Source organism: Hippoglossus stenolepis, chromosome 23 (assembly GCF_022539355.2).
Source record: "Hippoglossus stenolepis isolate QCI-W04-F060 chromosome 23, HSTE1.2, whole genome shotgun sequence".
NCBI lineage: Eukaryota > Metazoa > Chordata > Actinopteri > Pleuronectiformes > Pleuronectidae > Hippoglossus > Hippoglossus stenolepis.
Genome location: NC_061505.1, coordinates 16,198,039 through 16,217,260, shown reverse-complemented (window position 1 = coordinate 16,217,260; position 19,222 = coordinate 16,198,039). Strand labels below are relative to the sequence as shown.

Below are 19,222 nucleotides of genomic sequence, written 5' to 3'. Positions count from 1 at the left end.
AGTCTCGCTGGGCGGGAGTTCGCTTAAATGACGGCGGTGTGTTGCAATGAGAGAGCTTCTTTGTGTGTTGTCAAGGTATAAAAGACATTTCTGCCGCAATTTCTTTCTTTGGAATAATGTCGGCTGAAAGTGAACATAGGTAAGAGACCTTTATGTACCTGTTGCGCTGCGCTGTTCCCGGGTGTGTTCAGCTCAGTTAGTGTCGGTGTGTTACGCTGTATTATCGAGACTTTTCGCGATGTAGACAATAGCGGATTCGTTCTGGCGGTTCTGTGCTCGACTAACGCGAAGGCCTCGGGACTAACGTCGCAGTATATAAGCGGTCGCATTCCACGCCAGCTAGCTCCGGGACATCCAACCGTAGATGTTAGCATATATCCGAGTACAAGTATGTTGCTTACTACGGTATAATATAACCGTTGGTTTCAACGGCAGGAATGGCCGCCGACTGTCCTGAACGTAACGTTATTTAAAAAAAAATGGATGAAATGGCAGCCGGCGCCTTGGGTAGCACGTGATGGAGCTCGTACTAGGCCTCAACAATGTCATTTTTTCCCCGATGGCTCCGTCATTATTTTTCTTGCGCTCAATGAAAAGTCGCGTTGGGTCTGTACAGCCCCCAGTGTACGGGGAGGAATGATCGCGGTCGCCATGCGGAGATATTTGTTCTTCTTGTCCGGCCAGGCGCACATGGTCGAGGCGGTGTTAGCCGGCGGCTCCGACAATGCCGGTAGCGTAGGCCGCTAAATACCAGGGGGAAGCCATCTCCCCACCCCCCCGTATGCTGCTGTTGGTGACGTGCTACCACCGGGGAACGAACTGCTGGTTTGTGTCGACGTTTGCTCTCTTCAACGGACATATTTCACCCGACAAGGCTAATAAAAAAAGTCTTGTGAAAACGAGCCGGGCCTGCTGGCAGTGGATGTAGCGGTTTGGAGCTAATGCTAGCCGAGCAGCTCTTAATTATTGGCACACCCCTTGTGTGAAAACCACGTTTAAAACTCGCCATCCATCATGGTTTGGTGCTAAATGTGCAGTCTGGGGGATAGCCGATTGTTTTCTACGTGGCGATTTGTGATTTTAGTCGCTTCCAACGACCACGGCCTTCGGCGGAGGAACGACCATCTTGAATTGAAGTAATAGAAATGGCGGACTTCAGGAAAGGCGTTTACTTTCTAGAACGGCGTTAATGGCGATGTTTGAGTTTAAACTAAAATCCTTGACGTGGGTTCTCATGCCGTGTCTGGGAATATGATCAAGAATTTGCCGATTGTTTTTATTGATGATGCCACCTTAGGTGTCGCAGGGTTCGATTAGAAAGGGAACGTAGCTAGATTTTGGCCCACCGTTGTTTCCTTCCACAATCAGCACATTGTGATGCCAGCATTCCTGGGAATAGTTGTCTTGCAGTTTTGATATGTTACGTGTGTGATACAGAAGTAAGCGCAAACGAATTAATACCACGACTCTTTGTTTGTTCGTTTTCAGAGACAATGGCCCAGAGGGCATGGAACCAGATGGCATCATTGAGGTGAGTCTGATAACCCAAACCTAAATTCATGTCAAGATATCCTAAAGAAGATCTTTACAGCTTTGTTAGCCCCAAAGTGTACTAGGAACGGTTAAAGTATTACGGTTAAATGCACATATAATTACAACCTATAAAATGAATTTTGCATTGTTAATGTATTTTTCCCTTTGATTTACCTCTGCAGAGCAACTGGAATGAGATCGTGGACAGTTTTGATGACATGCACCTGTGCGAGGCCCTGCTCAGGGGAATTTATGCCTACGGTTTTGAGAAGCCTTCCGCTATTCAGCAGAGAGCCATTATGCCTTGTATCAAGTGTAAGTTGATGGTACCCTTTTATTTAATGCATCATTTTTTGTGTGCTTTCCACTTGGACTGCTGTCTCTGGTTAATGTTTTATTTATTTATTGCACTTACCCACAGAACAAGTTGACCTTTGTAGTTGATTATGTTTAGGTGGTAGCCCTAAAAGTTATTTAAGGTTAAACTGGGCATGTGTATACTTGCATAACCTTTTCTTGTATCCACCCCTCCCATTAGGTTATGATGTGATTGCTCAGGCCCAGTCTGGCACTGGTAAGACTGCCACCTTTGCCATATCCATCCTTCAGCAGATTGATGTGGAGCTTAAATGCACTCAGGCTCTGGTCCTGGCCCCCACTAGGGAGCTGGCTCAGCAGGTAACATCAAATCACAACCTCGCTTTTCTAATGTTGCATGAAATTGGCCATGGGTTCAGATTGGATACTTAATATCATTAGGCTTGGTATATTTAAAAGCTTCTTTATGATATTACCAGAACTTGAGGGAACAGTGAGCATCTCACTCAATGCCGATTACCCCAAATGATCTATAATTTTCTTGATCAGAAAATGAGACATGACAACTCATTTCCTCTGAATACAGCAACATTTAAGCATGATCCTCACTAGAGTTAAACTTTGTGCTACAACCAGTTTTGATATTTGTAGCAAACATGCCAAATGGTTAATTTCATTAATCCCAGACAAAATCCACCATACAACCTATAATATGTTCATTTTAAATGTGTTGACTTTTTTTTCATAGTTGTGAAAAATATGCATCAACAGACTGTTTCTTGCATCTTTAACTAGATCCAGAAGGTGGTGCTGGCCCTGGGGGACTACATGGGAGCCGGTTGCTATGCCTGTATCGGAGGGACCAACATTCGCAGTGAAGTCCAGAAGCTGCAGGCTGAAGCCCCTCACATTGTAGTGGGAACCCCTGGCCGTGTCTTCGACATGTTAACTCGCAAAAACCTGTGTAAGTCGTAAATAACAACCAATGATGGTAAATGGTTTCTGGATCCTGTACTCCAGTTTAGTGCATTTCAGATTATGTTTTTCTTCAGCCCCTATGCATACTGCTACACTACTTGAGAGAATCAGAAATGCTGTATAGTGATGAAACCCATGCGTGTCATATGATTCTGTTAACCGCTGTTGTGTTGTGGCTCTTGTCGGCGTTCTGCAGGCTTGAATCCTCAGTGCAGCAGGGATTCAGAGACATGATCACACTTAACTTCTGAATACAGCCACATTCACAGTAGCTCATGTTAACATGAGTTTTATTAACTAAAAAATTCTCAAACCATCGCAAAAGGAAATGCAATAGTTCTACACATGGTTTTTGCACATGGGACCACATTGTATGAACTGTGGGGCAGAAGGGGAGGATAGGTTTCTGATTGCAGGTACTGTTCAGTGCCCTCATGTCATGCATGTGCATTGTTTTAGGATAATGGGTTCAATGTGAAGTGCATTGCTATTGCATACAAAGGCTCGTTTGGTGCAGAATATAAGACCCCAAACATGTCGGACACTTGAGTTGAAATATTTGATACAGCCAATCAACACTGAGAATGAAACTCGCTGAACTCAGTCCTGGCACCAGCCCAAGCTATAGGGTGATATAACTGGTCACTGCCCAGCCTCGGGTAGCACTCCGACATTTCCTTAAGGAAATGGTGAAAGACTACAAACTGGTCTTATGAAGCCACATGGCCCAAACTACATCTCTCCTTATCTTAGCTGATTGCAGTCTCCCTGTTCTGTCATTCGCCTTCATGCTAAGTTTCTCTATTTAACGCAAATCTACATCCAAATGTTGCAAAATACTGCTGTACAGATTGATATGTGACACAGAATTACAACATGTGAAATGTTTTACTGTTGTCATACAATATATATTGTCTTGAGATAATGTGATTTGGCAGTATACACATTAGATTGATTGCAGTCATAGCCAGAAGTATACAGGCACATTAATGAAACGTGTTGCATTTATTTTTTTGCAGCTTCGAAGCACATCAAAATGTTTGTGCTGGATGAGGCTGATGAGATGCTTAGTCGAGGATTTAAGGACCAGATCTATGAGATTTTCCAGAAACTTTCAAGCAACACGCAGGTAAGACCAGAAAAACCCACAATCATTTAAAGCACTCGGCTGCTGGTGGACCACCAAAACAAAATTCCCAGTCTTCCTGTCTAAGAGGCAGGCAAAACAAAATCACTTGCCCTCTCTGTACCCGTCGTTCAGGCTGGCTAAGTCGCACGATATTTTTCGTTTGAGTTGAGCCAAATCTGGATTTAATCAGCCCCCTGTCGGTTTTGTTTTGCAGGTTGTCCTTCTGTCGGCCACCATGCCAACTGATGTTTTGGAGGTCACAAAGAAATTCATGCGTGAGCCTGTCCGAATCCTGGTGAAGAAAGAGGAGCTGACCCTTGAGGGTATCCGCCAGTTCTACATCAATGTGGAGAAAGAGGTGAAGAAACTTCTTTCCTGTATGCAAGCTCTGCAATATACATGAAGCTTTGAGGATCTGCTGTGTACAGAAAAGAGCTTTTTTGAACTGTGGGATGTGATGTTGTTCCTTAGGAGTGGAAGCTGGACACACTGTGTGACCTGTACGAAACCCTGACCATCACACAAGCTGTCATCTTCATCAACACAAGGAGGAAAGTAGACTGGCTCACTGAGAAGATGCATGCCAGAGACTTCACTGTGTCTGCTCTGGTAAGAGCCTCTACTTGGCATTTCTACATTCACTTTAGTGCTGTTGGAACACATTTCAGAAGTCTAATATAATTCAAATATTCAAAACAATACAATTAGTATGGTGTAATTACCACTTGGATTTGTAAATATGTTTTCTCTGGCTTGGCCTCCATTGCTGATCTGCTGCTTGCGTGTATGTGTTGTACACAGAGGTGGCGTGTCTGGTTTTGTTTATCCTTGTCCCGGGGGGAAAAAATGCAAGAGCATGCAACAAAAAAGTTTCCCTTCAATTGCTGTTTTCACAGCCTGGCATTCTACAGATTTTGCATCTTGTGGAAGTTGTACTGTTGCTGGTTTGATGTCAAAAAGACTTAATTTTCACGGCCTTCAGTTATATTTTCTGCTGTGCACAACACACATTAGATGATATTATTAGCATAGGAGACAAGCACTGTGTACATTTGAGATTACTAAAGTTTGTCTTCATCTCATTTTGACGTCTCAACCTGTATTGTGCCATCTTGTGTCTCAGCACGGTGACATGGACCAGAAGGAGAGAGACTTGATCATGAGGGAGTTCCGCTCTGGCTCCAGTCGAGTCCTTATCACCACTGACCTGCTGGTATGTATAAGAAACAGGCTCCGTCAATACTGGTCAAATCATAAGAAGTTTTCACAAAAGTATATGCTTGGAAGACATCTTGAGCTTGTGTCATGACTCTCCCTTTGGGGGGTGCACAGTCCACCTTAAGTAATACCTAGACTAGCATGTTTGCTTTTAAGATTAAGGCTGAATTCAGTCCAGGATCCCTCTCCTCCCAACTGTAGTGTTGGTGAAGGATAGAATGTTCCATGGTAGAGAAACTCATCTGCCCTCCACAGTGGCTGGGCTCAAATCCCTGACTCACTACTAATTGGCAGATCACACTTTTTAGAATGTGCTTAACTTTTAATAGTAATCTATCTGTATTTTAAATTAAGCCAGACAAATTTTTCTAAAACAGAATGTATTAATTTGGACAATAACGCCACTGTCCGGTTAAACAACTAAAATAGCCCATATAATGTGAAAGACGGCCTAAAACAAGAGTTTTTACTTGGGATTTGTTGAATGAATGGCTTTGTAACTGTTTTTTTTTTGTTTTTTTTACTTCAGGCCAGAGGTATTGATGTCCAGCAAGTGTCCCTAGTCATCAACTATGACCTGCCAACCAACAGGGAAAACTACATTCACAGGTAACAACATGAGTGCCAGTATCAAATTCCAATTAGCAACACTTTCTTTGACCTTGTTTCTTAAAACAAGGTAATTGGCTACTTCTAACTTAAAAATTATTATAAAAGATGCAACACTGCCTCTAGTCATGGATAAAAGGCCAAATGGACTATCTGTTCCTGTCATGACAGGTCATTATTTCCAGTTACCAAGTTGGTAATCAAACCTAAAGTCGACTATCTTTGCAACTAATTACACAACATCAGTCTGTATGTGTATCTCGCAAACCTTTTCAGCTTCAAACACATTTATTCTTAATTGTTCTGGGAAGTACTGTGCCCAAATCTGTGACTTTGACATGTGACACGTTCAATATTTATAAAACAAACAACCAACATTCTAGAGTCCACATGACTTATTCAGTTGCATTTGCTGTTGAAACTACCAGATGTTCCTTCCTTAATGAAGTCCTTTTTACTTCCTGCGCTCAGGATTGGACGAGGAGGTCGTTTCGGCAGGAAGGGAGTAGCCATCAACATGGTGACTGAAGATGACAAGCGAACCCTAAGGGACATTGAGACCTTCTACAACACCACCGTCGAGGAGATGCCCATGAATGTGGCTGATCTTATCTAGAAGAGTCCACATGCCCTTTGCGCCGCCCCCCCACCCCCACCCCCTGCTTATTTTAGAAATTGAACCTCATTACTTTATGATCTGAACCATGACTACACTCTGCAGGAAGGAAGATTGCAGTTCTTCTTCCTAATCTTTTGAAATAGTTTTGGCCATCGTGGAAGGATGAATTGCTGACAACTTAATCTGCTCTCCATAGTGTTGCTCTATATCGCCACCTAAATACTTTAAACATTAATTTGAACATTTCCAAATTGAAGTTTTGCAAAATTAGTAAATTTGGAACTGGTTCCCACTAGTGCAAAACAAGTGCGTTCTTGAAGGATCCTTGCTCTGACTGTGAATGATGTCTCAATTGGTAACTTGCAAAGTGAAAACTTCAGCTTTTGTCAAATGTCTGTGGGTTGTACCCTGACTGTTTCACCAGGTACTGCACTGGTAGTTACTTGTAGACTGGTGGCTAGACTGAAATTGGGTTTAGACTTGACACGTACAGAAAATGGGACATGCTCTATTTGACCAAATCAGTATTTAAACAAGCTTCAGTGTACTTAAAGCATCTATGGTCATGTTAAGAACAGGTTTTGGGGGGTTCTAGAGTACACAGGGCATATTCAATAAAAAGACCTGTATAGTAAAATCATTCATGAATGAGTTGTTTACCATTTTGATCCTTTTAACGCTGTTTCATGACTGTATTTTTTTTTATTATAATTTTTTTTGCTATTGTACATACTGCTTGACTTGTACAGTCACTTGTCCAGTAGCATTCAGTTGAAGACTGGCGGCCACAAGTGTTTGGAAGCGAAAACAACGGTGAGTTCTGTGGAGACTATAGCCTCTCTCGTCTTGCTGGATTGTCATCTTTTTCTCCATTCACAACATTGTTTATTTTGAGACAGAATTTGACTGATGGAGGTTGGGTCAATTTTTGTAACCTACCTTGCCAAAACGGGGGCAGGCTGGGTTTCTGAAACGAAAGGACCAAACTACCCATGATTGAGTGTATATGGAGATTTCTCTCCCTCCCTCTCCTACGCTTGTCATCATGGGCTGTGGTGTCTGGTTTAGGAGAAGCATTGTGTTTTGGGGGTGTACGGTCAGTGCTATTTTTTAAGATGAATATATGGAGTTGTTGACCTTTTTGAGACAGAAACCGTGTATTAAGTTTTTTTTACATTGGATTCTGTATAGTATTTATTTTAATGGTCTTAAAAATAAAGGTTTCTCCTTAACAGTGTAAACTGGCCTCTGAATTGTTGAATAGCATGAAAGCTCTTTGGGCCAAATCTTGTGTTGAAAGGTTGGTAGCCAAATTAATGGTTTCTCACAATCTTGAAGGTAACTGAGGCTCTGGGTTGTATTTATGCGTGAGGCCTGCTGCCCTGAAACTTGAGCATTACAGTTGGTTCAACTACAGATTTTGACAGGCTAGCAAGTGTACCTACTTATCAGGTTGTGGTTCAATGTGTTATTTGGATCAGCTTGGTGATTTTTGTCAACTGTAGAACGTGTCAGGCTCCGCCCCGGTCAGCCAAAAACAGAAGTGAGTCCACCGAGACCGGCTCACCAACACTGGACAGTTGAAGACTGAAAAACAGCCTGGCCTGAAGGATGTGGATTTCTGAAGAAGCTGCAGATGAAGTCACCAGCATGAATCCATGGAGCCAACCTGCCTTGTTTTAATAGTCCAGGTTGATTGTGCGAAATGTTTTTGTTACACTTTTATACTTAATATCATAAAATCAACCATGCTTTGAATGTCAGTCCAATAATTGTTGCAGAACTGAGGCTATTGGCGATCAAAAGGCAGGAACTACGCAGTGTTAGTGTGGTGTTCCTGATCAAGAGCTTAATAGAGAACATTTCCAGACAACATTAGCATAGGACTAGGATCTGGTTTAGTTCACTTAATAAAAGTTATTCCAATCTGAGCTTTAGTGTACAACTGATAACCTCTTGACATCACAACAACTGCAAGAAAACCTCGAACTGGAAACACATTTAAACAAATAGATTTATAATATATTACATAAACATGGAGCCATCAGCTCATGATTTTAATTATTGATTCATTACATATTTAGTTCGAGAGACAAAATACAGAACATTTCACACCATAGTTGATGCATACACTGTAAACAGAACGTTTTGATACATCTTAGCATATATTTGTAATATAACAGCATTTGGTCTGTAGCTGCACATCATGAGGTTCAACAAATTTCAAGCAAATGCATTGGCAAAATGGGAATGTTTTAACTTGTTTCCTCCACTAGAGGGAAACATTGTTCTTTCTTAAGTCAACCGGGGGCATCACAGTCTGAGAACGTGTGACTGCACGGTAGGTGGAAAATCATTCCGAAGGATTCAGAGCACGTTACCAACAGTTGGCAAACCAGAGCATTCTCTGTCTTCAAACAGTAACATACATGTATATGATCACATGGGCGGATTGGAGGAGCAGACAACACAAATGATTCTCTTCTTCCTGCCAGGACCTACTGACGGCACAGAGCGCCTCATCACGTCTGAGTCCGTGAATCTGTTTTGTTTTATTATCATGCCGGACTTTGACATATCAGATCTGGTGTTGATCTTGTAACATGAACATCTGTCTTCCTCTTTGTGCTGCTCCTGTCCTCCTTGTCTTTCAAGTTGGTTCACTGTGTGATCTCCTTTCACCATGGACTTTAAGTCAGGCAGAACTTTGGTATAAATGTGAAGGATTTAGTATTTTCTGTCATTTACTTTGATGGCTTTAGTATTTATCATGAGACTCTGCCAGATGTTGACCATGGGCTGAATACAATTACCGCTTTTATTTTTGAAATGTAATGCCGCACGTGAAAAATAATAGTAATTGTATTTGATTTGTTTTTTATTTTAAATTCTTAATTTGTATTCTATTGTCATGTTTATATGTCTTTATAATAAAGAGCTCCACTTTCCTTTACTTCGTTGTAATTTTAATCACATTTTATTTGAATGTTTGATATGAAATCAATATAAGTCAAGGTAATGTCCTCTTAAATCACAGCGAGACGACTGTGTAATGACACAAATCCCACAGGTCCCAGTTTAAATCCAGTGCCACTGAAAACCACTCAAAGTAATGTCCTTTTTGAAGAGGCAGAGAGTTTCTTTTTGTCCCTAACCACATTGTATCCTGACCTTGTCGTCCATGGTATTGTATAAAAAACAATATTTTACAACAGTCAAACTCCAAACCATGATATTGAATCTAGGGTTTTGCAGAATCAAGTAAAATTCACACACATTCGTACAGTGCTTTCTACAACTGACACATCCCAGTCACACGCTGCTGGCACAGCCACCAGGGACAATTTGGAGTTCGGTGTATCTGCTCTAATCTCCGAGACACAGCTGGATACTCACATACTTGTAAAATAGCACATAAATATTTTCTAAAGCCAAATCTGGCCACAATCAGATTCACTAGTTTAATGTCATGTTTCTCTTTTTCACAGGGGTCATGAAGCCCAAATCCTGTCCCTTTCAGTTCATGTTCTGTACTTTTAAAGGGTTAGTGGTGACGAAGAATGTGACAAGCCATCAAGTTCACAGTAAGTGACATTTTGAATTGCATTTTCACATTCTTTGATCAGTTGGTGCTCAAGAACATGGGGTAAAATGAGTGTGACGAAGAACTGGCTTGTTACTGACATGCTGGCACGCTGACCGTAAATCAATAATCTGAAGAACATCTTGTAAATGATGCCTGTGGATTGTCTTGTTAGAGTCGTGATGAAAGGTGAACCGTCATCTCAGTCTCACGTCACTTGCACCGTGGAACAGATTTCCTTTAAGAAGCTCTTATTCGGCTGCATTCGTCCTTCCCTCAGTCTTCTCGTCTCTGCAGCTGAGATGGGGCTGCCACCCACAGGCTTTACAACAGGGATGGTGCTGTGTGTATATATATACATATATATATATATATATATGATCAACAGTGTCTACTGGTCACTAGACACACTTTTGGGAGTTTATCTCATTCCACCAGAAAGTCTACAGTTAAGGTCTGAATGACACATTAAATGTCCATTTTATTCATTTTAAATTAAATCTACCACACCAGTTTTTTTAAGTGACATATCTTCTTTATGTAACACACATTTACCCCTGCATGCACAGTAAATATGAATATGGACCCTGCACCAACATGCATGAATAACACATCTCTCTCTCTCTCTCACACCCACACACACACACACACACAGCCACATCCCAGGCAGGTTAACCTCTCCTAACCTCCCTGGTGTCCCAATATGATGTCCATCAGCCTCAAAACATGTTATGTCTTTCTGCTTTTTTTTGTCCCATCTCAGCCTAGGTGGCCTGTCCTCCAAAGGCACTTTCTGTGGCGAAGATACCCCACGACCATCCCCCAACTGCCCAACACACATGCATACTCCTGTTACCCACTCCACCCCCCATTGGGTGCCGGATAGTAGGGTTGAGAGATGGTGGGGTGGAGAGGGGGTGGGGATAATGCGAATGTGAGCCTCGTAAAGGGCCTGCCATGGTCTTTCTGTTGTGTGACGGATGGCTGGGAGGCTGAACAGGCCTGTTTTGCATGAGAAGAGAAGCTAGCAGAGGGGAGAATAGAGGTCTATTCAATGAGGCCTGTCACCCAAAACCACCCTCCTGCACAGAACCCTCACACCCCACCCCTCCATCATCCATCCCTTCATCCTTTCATCCCTCCTCCTCCTCCTCCCTTGTACTCCCTCTCCATCTCAGTCTCCCTTTCTTCCTTCATTTTGTGGTTTTTATTTGCCTGTCTTCACTGCTTCGTTCTCACCCTATAATCTATACCCCACCCCCACTCCGCTGCTCTCCTTACTTCTTCTTATTTCATCCACTTAATTTCTGTTCATTCAGATTTCCCCTCCTTTCCATCAAACACTTTTTTCCCTCAGTGGGTTTCATAAAATCTGAAAACTCATTATTTTGTGGGTATTGTGAATGAAAAACTATAATGGCATGTCAAGGTCAGACTTCTTTAACACTAATAGAAGTCATGTGACTTGATGCCCTGACAAGCTGACTGGGTCTGCATTTGAATCAGCAGGAGATATTATGGCATAATTAGGTTAAAGATGGATTCAATAGTTTTTAGCTACTGGGAGCCGAAAAAAAAGACAGATACTCCGCCTCAGTTCCAGTTCATAAAGCTGATACAGCTAACAGATGAAGTTAGGGGGGGTGCTGTTTGCTGCTAGATAGTTACCAGACGGCAGACAATGGTCACATTGGGTTTATACGTTGTTTAAAGGGATTGATGAGAACTGCTGGATTCAAACCTCTTTCCCACTTGGCAAACAGCCCACTAACTACTACCAACATCTGCCTTTTGTCTCCTGTTGTGATAGTACAACCAATGTTGTGTGATTTTTACCCTAAATATAAGCAAAATAAGTCATATTTTTTATTTGTCCCATAGTACAGTGGCATGCAGGGACTTTTACACACAGGTGCGTTCACTGAAAGTTTCTCCTATAGCTCCCTGCACTCTACTTGAACATCTACATCTTTCTGTTCTCTTTCCTGGTGGAAGAGATATTTTATATATATATAAAACTCCCCTGTGCACCGATGAAGTCACCAAAGCTGAGTATTGTTTCCCCCCCCGTGTGTGGGACCCCCTATACGCCCCTGGTATTAGCATGTGGTTTTTGTGATTCGATCACAAGTGGACAGCTCTAAGTACAGGTGTGAACGCACTCAGAGTAGATAGTGATCTGATCACGCCAGACCACATGCGGAGGTGGTCAGGGCCCCATTTAAGGACCGCCTACTTTACTGACGTCCTCTCTGTGTAAGTGGATGTACATACACATAGCAGTGCCTGAGGCGTCATTTAAACTGCAGCAACAGGCAACAGGTTGTCTGGGATATTTTGATTTCCTACCATGCATTGCTTCATTGTGAATAGAAATTATGTACGTTTTTTATTGATATATATGGTGGGGAAGTGAGATGTTATCAGAGATCTAATCACGAGACTCATATGGGGCCACATTTTAACGCCAGGTGTGACGTACGCACTCAGAACTGTCCACGGACCACAGGAAACACATGTTACAGGGTATGTGTGTATGTACGTGTACAAAATTGTACGTATAGATCGATTCTCACCGAGATCAAATAAGAATATGGATCAAAAAGCTTGGGACAGAATTGTTCCTATACAAATGCTTTTTAAATAATTTGGTGATAGTGATCAAGTAGTATGCTTACATTGTTCATTTTGGGGTCTTATCTATGGAGCCTGATGAATCTCTAATTACTTAAACTTCAGGAATCTCTTAAAGACGTTATGAGGCCCTTTGAGTGGTTAGCTTAGGGAGAAAATGTAATTAATGACATGCTCAGTTACTTTGAATTGAACTGAACGAGTCAACTCGTTCTTCAACCCTTGTCTGCTCGGGCAGTGGAGTATGCCAGGCTCAAATCCATCATCTCCCTCTCCAGTAAAACGGGATCTCAAGGACCAAACTAACACACATTTTTCTCAAAGATGTTTTTTGTCATTTTAGGTAGTTGTAATCACACTGATGTATGTACAAGCACAAGTTGCTACAACGATGGGGTGAAACTTCATGATTGAAAGCTAAGACTGACTTGTCATATGAATAGAATTCAAGCTCCTGCTCCTCACATATAAAGCCCTTAACAATCAAGCCCCTTCATATATCAAAGAGCTCATAACACCATATTGTCCAAATAGATCACTTTGCTCCCAAAGCACAGCTCCCTTGTGGTTCCTAGAGTCTGTCAGAGCAGAATGGGAGGTAGGGTCTTCAGCTTCCAGGCTCCTCTCCTGTGGAACCAGCTCCCACTCTGGGTTCGGGAGGCAGACACCATCTCTACATTTAAGGTTAAACTTAAAACATGAACCTTTTTGATAAAGCCTATAGTTAGTTCTGGATCAGGTGAGTCCTGAACCATCCCATAGTTATGGTACTGTAGGTCTAGACTGCTGGGGGAACTCCCATCATGCACTGAGCACTTCTCTCCTTCTCTCTGTCTCTCTCTGCCCCCACATTCATTTATTTACATGTCACTAACTATGTGTCTTTTTCCAGAGCTGCAGGATAACCACTATTATTATTATTATTATTACTATTATTAGTAACAATAATACCTATTATTACTTAATTACTATATGAACTGTCGCTGCTATCATTAACAATCAATAGTATCTTTACACTGTTATTGTTTTCATTATAACTAGTCAGAGCTGATACCTGATGCTGCACAAGTGTTCCAGGTCTCTCTCTCCTCTCTCTCCTCTCTCCTCCCCCTCCCCCCTATATCCCTCTCTCTCTCTTCTCTCCCCTCTTTTCCACCCATCTCTCCTCTCCTCCCCATTTTCCCCTGCTCACCCCAACCGGTCGAGGCAGATGGCTGCCCACATTGAGTCTGGTTCTCGAGGTGTCTTCCAGTTATTGAGGGAGTTTTTTTTACTCTCCACAGTCGACAAAGTGCTGCTCATTGTGAGAACTGTTGGGTTTCTCTCTAAAAAAAATTTGAGGACTGTATATTATGATTTGACGCTATACAAATCAAATTGAATTGGATTTGAATTGATTGGTGGAGCACGTGTATTGGTGGGATCCAGATGACATGGCTCCATACCCTGATTGCTGCTGCATTAGACCCTGGCTCCAAATGACATCATTGACGCAAGATGGCAGCATTTGTATCCAGGATATTTTGGCTTTAATTTAATTTCCTATTTTATGTAGGGTGAATAAGGGTAATCTGGGATATTGGGTAATGTGGGACACCCAAACTTCAGTCGGTTTACATCCTGTTCTAACAAAATCTAGTCAACAATCTGAAATCACATGACTTCATGGGGCTGATGTCACAGAAAGGGGCGGGGCAAATGTCAATCATAACCCCCCCCTTTGGAATTGCATGACATAGGATTCTGACGAGATTAATGTTAAGGATATACATTTGTCATAAATAAGACAATGCTCTTAATTGTTATCAAATCATGTGTGTGAGGTATTCAAGCACAAAATATGCATTGAGTTGTTTTGTTTTAGCTCTCCCACTAAATCAAATATGATTGATAATGTGGGATGAATGGTTTAAATGGTAAAATACAATACAATAAAATGTATAAAAATTGGTTATAGTGAGCTTGACATGCAGAAAGGTGATTTAGGCATACCAGATTACCAAGGCAGAAGTTTATTTTTTGCCAAAAATAACACTGAAAGCTGTGCCATGTCTCCTGCCATGAGTATTATATCTCCAGTCTTTCTTCTGATGTGGTTAGAAAACATCTCAAGGATCACAGAAAGGTATGATACGTTGATCTAATGTGTAAATCAAATATCGGAATAAGTGGAAGAATTCAAAATTGCCAAATATGTCCCACATTCCCCCGAACTCACCCGACACTCTACAGTGAAGACATTAGATGAATTAAGCAACCAGTCTTGTGCTGCTTTGAGTTTCCAAGTTCCAAGATTATCCCGGCTGTTGTTTCTATTATAACTACACGCCGCATCTATTGCACTTCTGTCTGTCCTCTGAGGTTTCGATGGATAGTGTCTCCTCACTCTTGTTGAGGGTTAAGATCAGAGGATGTTGCACCTCGTTAAGTCCTACCAGACGAATTTTGATTTGTGAATATGGGCTATACAATAAAAATTTGATTGAATTAATGAAACTTCTTTCTATAGGTTTCTGGAACGTCACCATGTGCTCATCCACTGTGGTGGTGTTTGATACAATATGGGATAACACACACCAATAAAGTTTTATCACCTATAGTTACTTTTAAGTAGATGGTTAGTGACCATATAAATGTCTATGAAAGAAAAGGGGTGATAGGAGTTATTCATGTGAAATTCGGAAACCAACTCCAAAGACAATTAGCGATATGTAAGGGTTGCCTACACACCAATGTAGTGTCACATACATTTTATATTGACATTTTGACCAGGATAAAAACTTGGTCTCCAAAAACCTTTGGAGGCCCAATGTAGAGAGGGAGGAAGGGGAGGGAATGACAAAATGCAATGTGCACACAAGTGAAAATAAGAGTGTGTTAGGGGACGGAGGGAGCTGAAAAACTCAATAATATTGCATTCCATTTGAAATCACAGAAGAAAGGCAGATGAAGAACAGCTCAGAGTGTGAGTTGTTGTGAAAGAGTAAAGGGAAGCCGAGAGGGGAGGAGGGAAAGGGCCAGGTTTCGAAGGGATTCCACACAAGGTTGTTATGGAGATGGAAATGGGAGAGTGGAGTCTCACAATTCCCAATTAGTCACAAACACATGGTCACAACACACACCTGCAGCATGTATACAAACTGGTGAGATGTCTTACACACTCGCGCACACACACACACACACACACACACACACACACACACACACACACACACACACACACACACACACACACACACACACACACACACATACACACACAGTTGTGTCACCATGACTTCAGAGGACGTTACATTGACTTGAATACATTTCCTGACCAGGTAGTAATCAATTAGTCTACCTCAAATCTGAATTATTTAACCTCTGTAATGGTTCCCATGATGTAACTGTATAAACAGATTTAGGTCCCCACATGAACAGTACCTACATTACACACACATATAAGTTTATTCGTCTTCAGGTACCTTCTTTCTCAGGTAAACCAACAGTTAACATCAACATCCACAAAAGAATGAGCACGTACTTAATCACCACATTTTTGTGAGAAGTCCCATGACCTTAAAGGAATAATTCACCCAGAAATAAAAATGCACTCATTATCTATTCACCCCTTTGCCGATGGGGGTGGTGGGTGAAGTGTTTGAGTCCACAAAACACTTTTGGAGTTTAGCTGTAAACAGTGTAGCTGATTAGTGACCTATCTTCAGACGTAATAAAACAAGAGAAAAAACATAACATGTCCTCCATACTGCTCGTGTGGTGTCATCCAAGTGTCTGGAAGCACCGACATTCATATTAGACTCGAAACGAGGTCATTTACAACATGTTTTAAGCTAAAAAAGTCCAACAAAAGTGGCTAAGTTAGCGGACGTTAGCATTTCCGACAGTTACTAAATGCGCCGCGCCGGAAGTTATCAGAGGACATTAGGGCTAAAAACTTGGTGTAAATGTTTCGAATCGTGATGGTGGATCATGATCGTGGTGGCAGCTGACCATAGACTATGATAACAACAAGACTGCTTGATATACAATATGTCTACTCAGATACTCCACCATTACTGACAATAATACCTCAATTCATTTACCTTCAATTATGCTACAAAGTGTTTATTCTAACCAATGCTATAAATACTCTTATCTTTCTGATGTTCTGCTTTACACGTGACATCTATTGCACTTCTGTCCGTCCTGGGAGAGGGATCCCTCACATGTGGCTCTCTCTGAGGGTTCTACCTTCTTTTTACCCTGTTAAAAGTTTTTTTTAGTAGTTTTTCCTTACTCTTGTTGAGGGTTAAGGGCAGAGGATGTCACACCTTGTTAAAGCCCTATGAGACAAATTGGGATTTGTGAATATGGGCTATACGAATAAAATTTGATTGATTGATAGCTGAAAGCTCTGGCTCCTACTCTACTTTTAGAGACTGATTGATTGATTGATGGTGATCTTGTTTAAAGAAAAAATGCCTTCACTACTGAGTCTTTTCTAACTTAATGGGAAATGGTCTGCATTTATATAGTGCTTTTCTAGTCCTGATGACAACTCAAAGCACTTTACAGTACAGTTATTTGCCATTCACCCATTCACTCATTCACCCATTCACACCCACATTCATACAGTGCATCTATGGGCTTTTTCTATGAGAACGGCACAGCTGTCAGGGGCAATTTGGGGTCCAGTATCTTGCCCAAGGACACTTCCATGCAGACTGGGGAAAACCGGGATCGAACCACCAACCTTCTGGTCAGAGGACAACCTGCTCCAAGCCCTTGAGCCACAATTAATATGTTGGTGCCTTTCTTTGTAAAGAGAAGGCGATGTAACTGTCACTCCCCTCTTCTTAGTCAGGAAAAGACTAGAAGAAAATAGTCAGTTTTTGGGATAACTGATGGAAAAGTAATGTCACAGATGTCACACCTTGTTAAAGCCCGATGAGACAAATTGTGATTTGTGAATATGGGCTATACAAATAAAATTTGATTGATTGATTGAGGTTGTCCAGACTTCAGTGCAAGTCTGAAAACAGTTTAAGTAAAGTGCCTTGTAGAACCATAATGTATGAAGTGATTTGGCGCTGTTCAAATCAAATTGAATTAAATTGAACTCAACCATTCACTTTATTTATTGTACTTTGCACATCTGCGATTATGTGAGGGTCTACTAGCATCAAAGTGACATAAATTACATCATTATCAGGGGGTGTATGCACAACTGCTTGTGGATTTGTGTGCAACCACCAATTTGTTGTGTAGCCACTACGCTGCAAGGGCAACTGCTGCACACGGCCCAGACCAAGCAGACTTCAATCATACTAAAAAGTGGCAAAACAAGAACCACTATATATCTGTGGTGTCCAAGGCTGTCCATGATCGCAAGAGAGGCCTAAACAACAACTTTGAGAGTAGCTTATCTCCAACTTGTGGATGTGGAAAGTAATACACTGAAACGCAGGTTGGCACTTTTACGACAACAGGCCTATTAAGTGCTGATTGGAATTTCCACAATCGATGATAAAGTGCTAATATGCTACTGTCGAGCCATTTTCAGACATGATCCAGAGTTTGCCTTTCACACATGCACAACACAGCGAGAGGTTTTCTGCACAGACACGTTCACAACAGCAACAAATCCTCCACAGTGTCCAGGCAAGCAGCGGAGCAGCTGGGTGCAGCAGGCAGAGGCAGGAAGTGACGTAATAACTCCGCTGCGGAGATCACATGATTTTCTTAACAGCACAGACACCGGTGTCGGCCCCTATCTCCACAAACTCTTTTGACATCTTCATTGGCGAAAAAGCGGTGTCATACGCGTAGAAGACACCGCTTTTTCACGGGGAGATATTTGGGTATTTAATTTTTAAATACGTCTGTCGCGTATTAACCCCCCTACTCGCTCGCGGTGAATCCAGCGGGGTATCCCTCGCTTTGTTCAAACATCGGATTCTCCAGGATTACAGACATGCACCTCCTCCTCCTCCTCCTCCGGAGGAGGAAATACGGAAGAACTGCAGAGTTCAGTGCATGTCTATTGAAAGCAGCTGCGGAGTACATGTCAAATATATTCATGAACCTGATTGGGGCAAAGTGAAGAAGATGAAAATATAGATCAATGATAACCTAATTTTGGTGATTTGAAGTTGAAAATTTTTTTAGATTATAATTGAGTGTAAATGTCTTTTTTTCATCTTTTTCCCCATTTAAAAGATCTTGCCCAAGAGCATTTAATAACTCTATTTCAACATGTAGTAAATTTAAATGCAGAAAATGAAATGCTGTTAAAACAAGTTGTGCAGCCTATATTCAAAACCTCTAATAACTATATATATTAAACATACTTTCAGCTGCACTACAATCATGCTCACTCAGAAATATGATGTCACCCAGAATCAAATTTGATAACTGTGACAGGAATGTGTAATCGGCACAACAAATCACATCACGAGAAATGATTCTTCATAGATCATGTATCCAAGAGACACACAGATTTGTTCTCCTTAGGGCTCCAGTAGTGATGTGTTCTCTGCTGTCTTTCAATGCACTTATTTTTGAACGGCCCTTTGGTCAGAGCGACAGAAACCTCGTCGTTGGCTACTTGAGCCTTTTC

General features: G+C 41.6%; 1 protein-coding gene and 1 non-coding gene across 2 annotated transcripts; both read left to right on the top strand.

Annotated features, from left to right (window-relative positions):
- Positions 1–22: 22 nt before the first annotated feature.
- eif4a1a (eukaryotic translation initiation factor 4A1A) lies at positions 23–7,044 on the top strand. Its single transcript, XM_035148786.2, has 11 exons — positions 23–139; positions 1,489–1,531; positions 1,716–1,848; positions 2,072–2,211; positions 2,647–2,815; positions 3,849–3,958; positions 4,173–4,316; positions 4,430–4,567; positions 5,082–5,171; positions 5,706–5,785; positions 6,257–7,044. The coding sequence occupies exons 1-11, from the start codon at positions 117–119 to the stop codon at positions 6,399–6,401; spliced, it is 1,215 nt and encodes a 404-aa protein (XP_035004677.1). The 5' UTR covers positions 23–116; the 3' UTR covers positions 6,402–7,044.
- On the top strand, positions 2,947–3,085 carry LOC118103092. The gene has a single exon (XR_004694819.1). It is a non-coding gene; the product is annotated as a small nucleolar RNA SNORD10 (small nucleolar RNA).
- Positions 7,045–19,222: the final 12,178 nt, after the last annotated feature.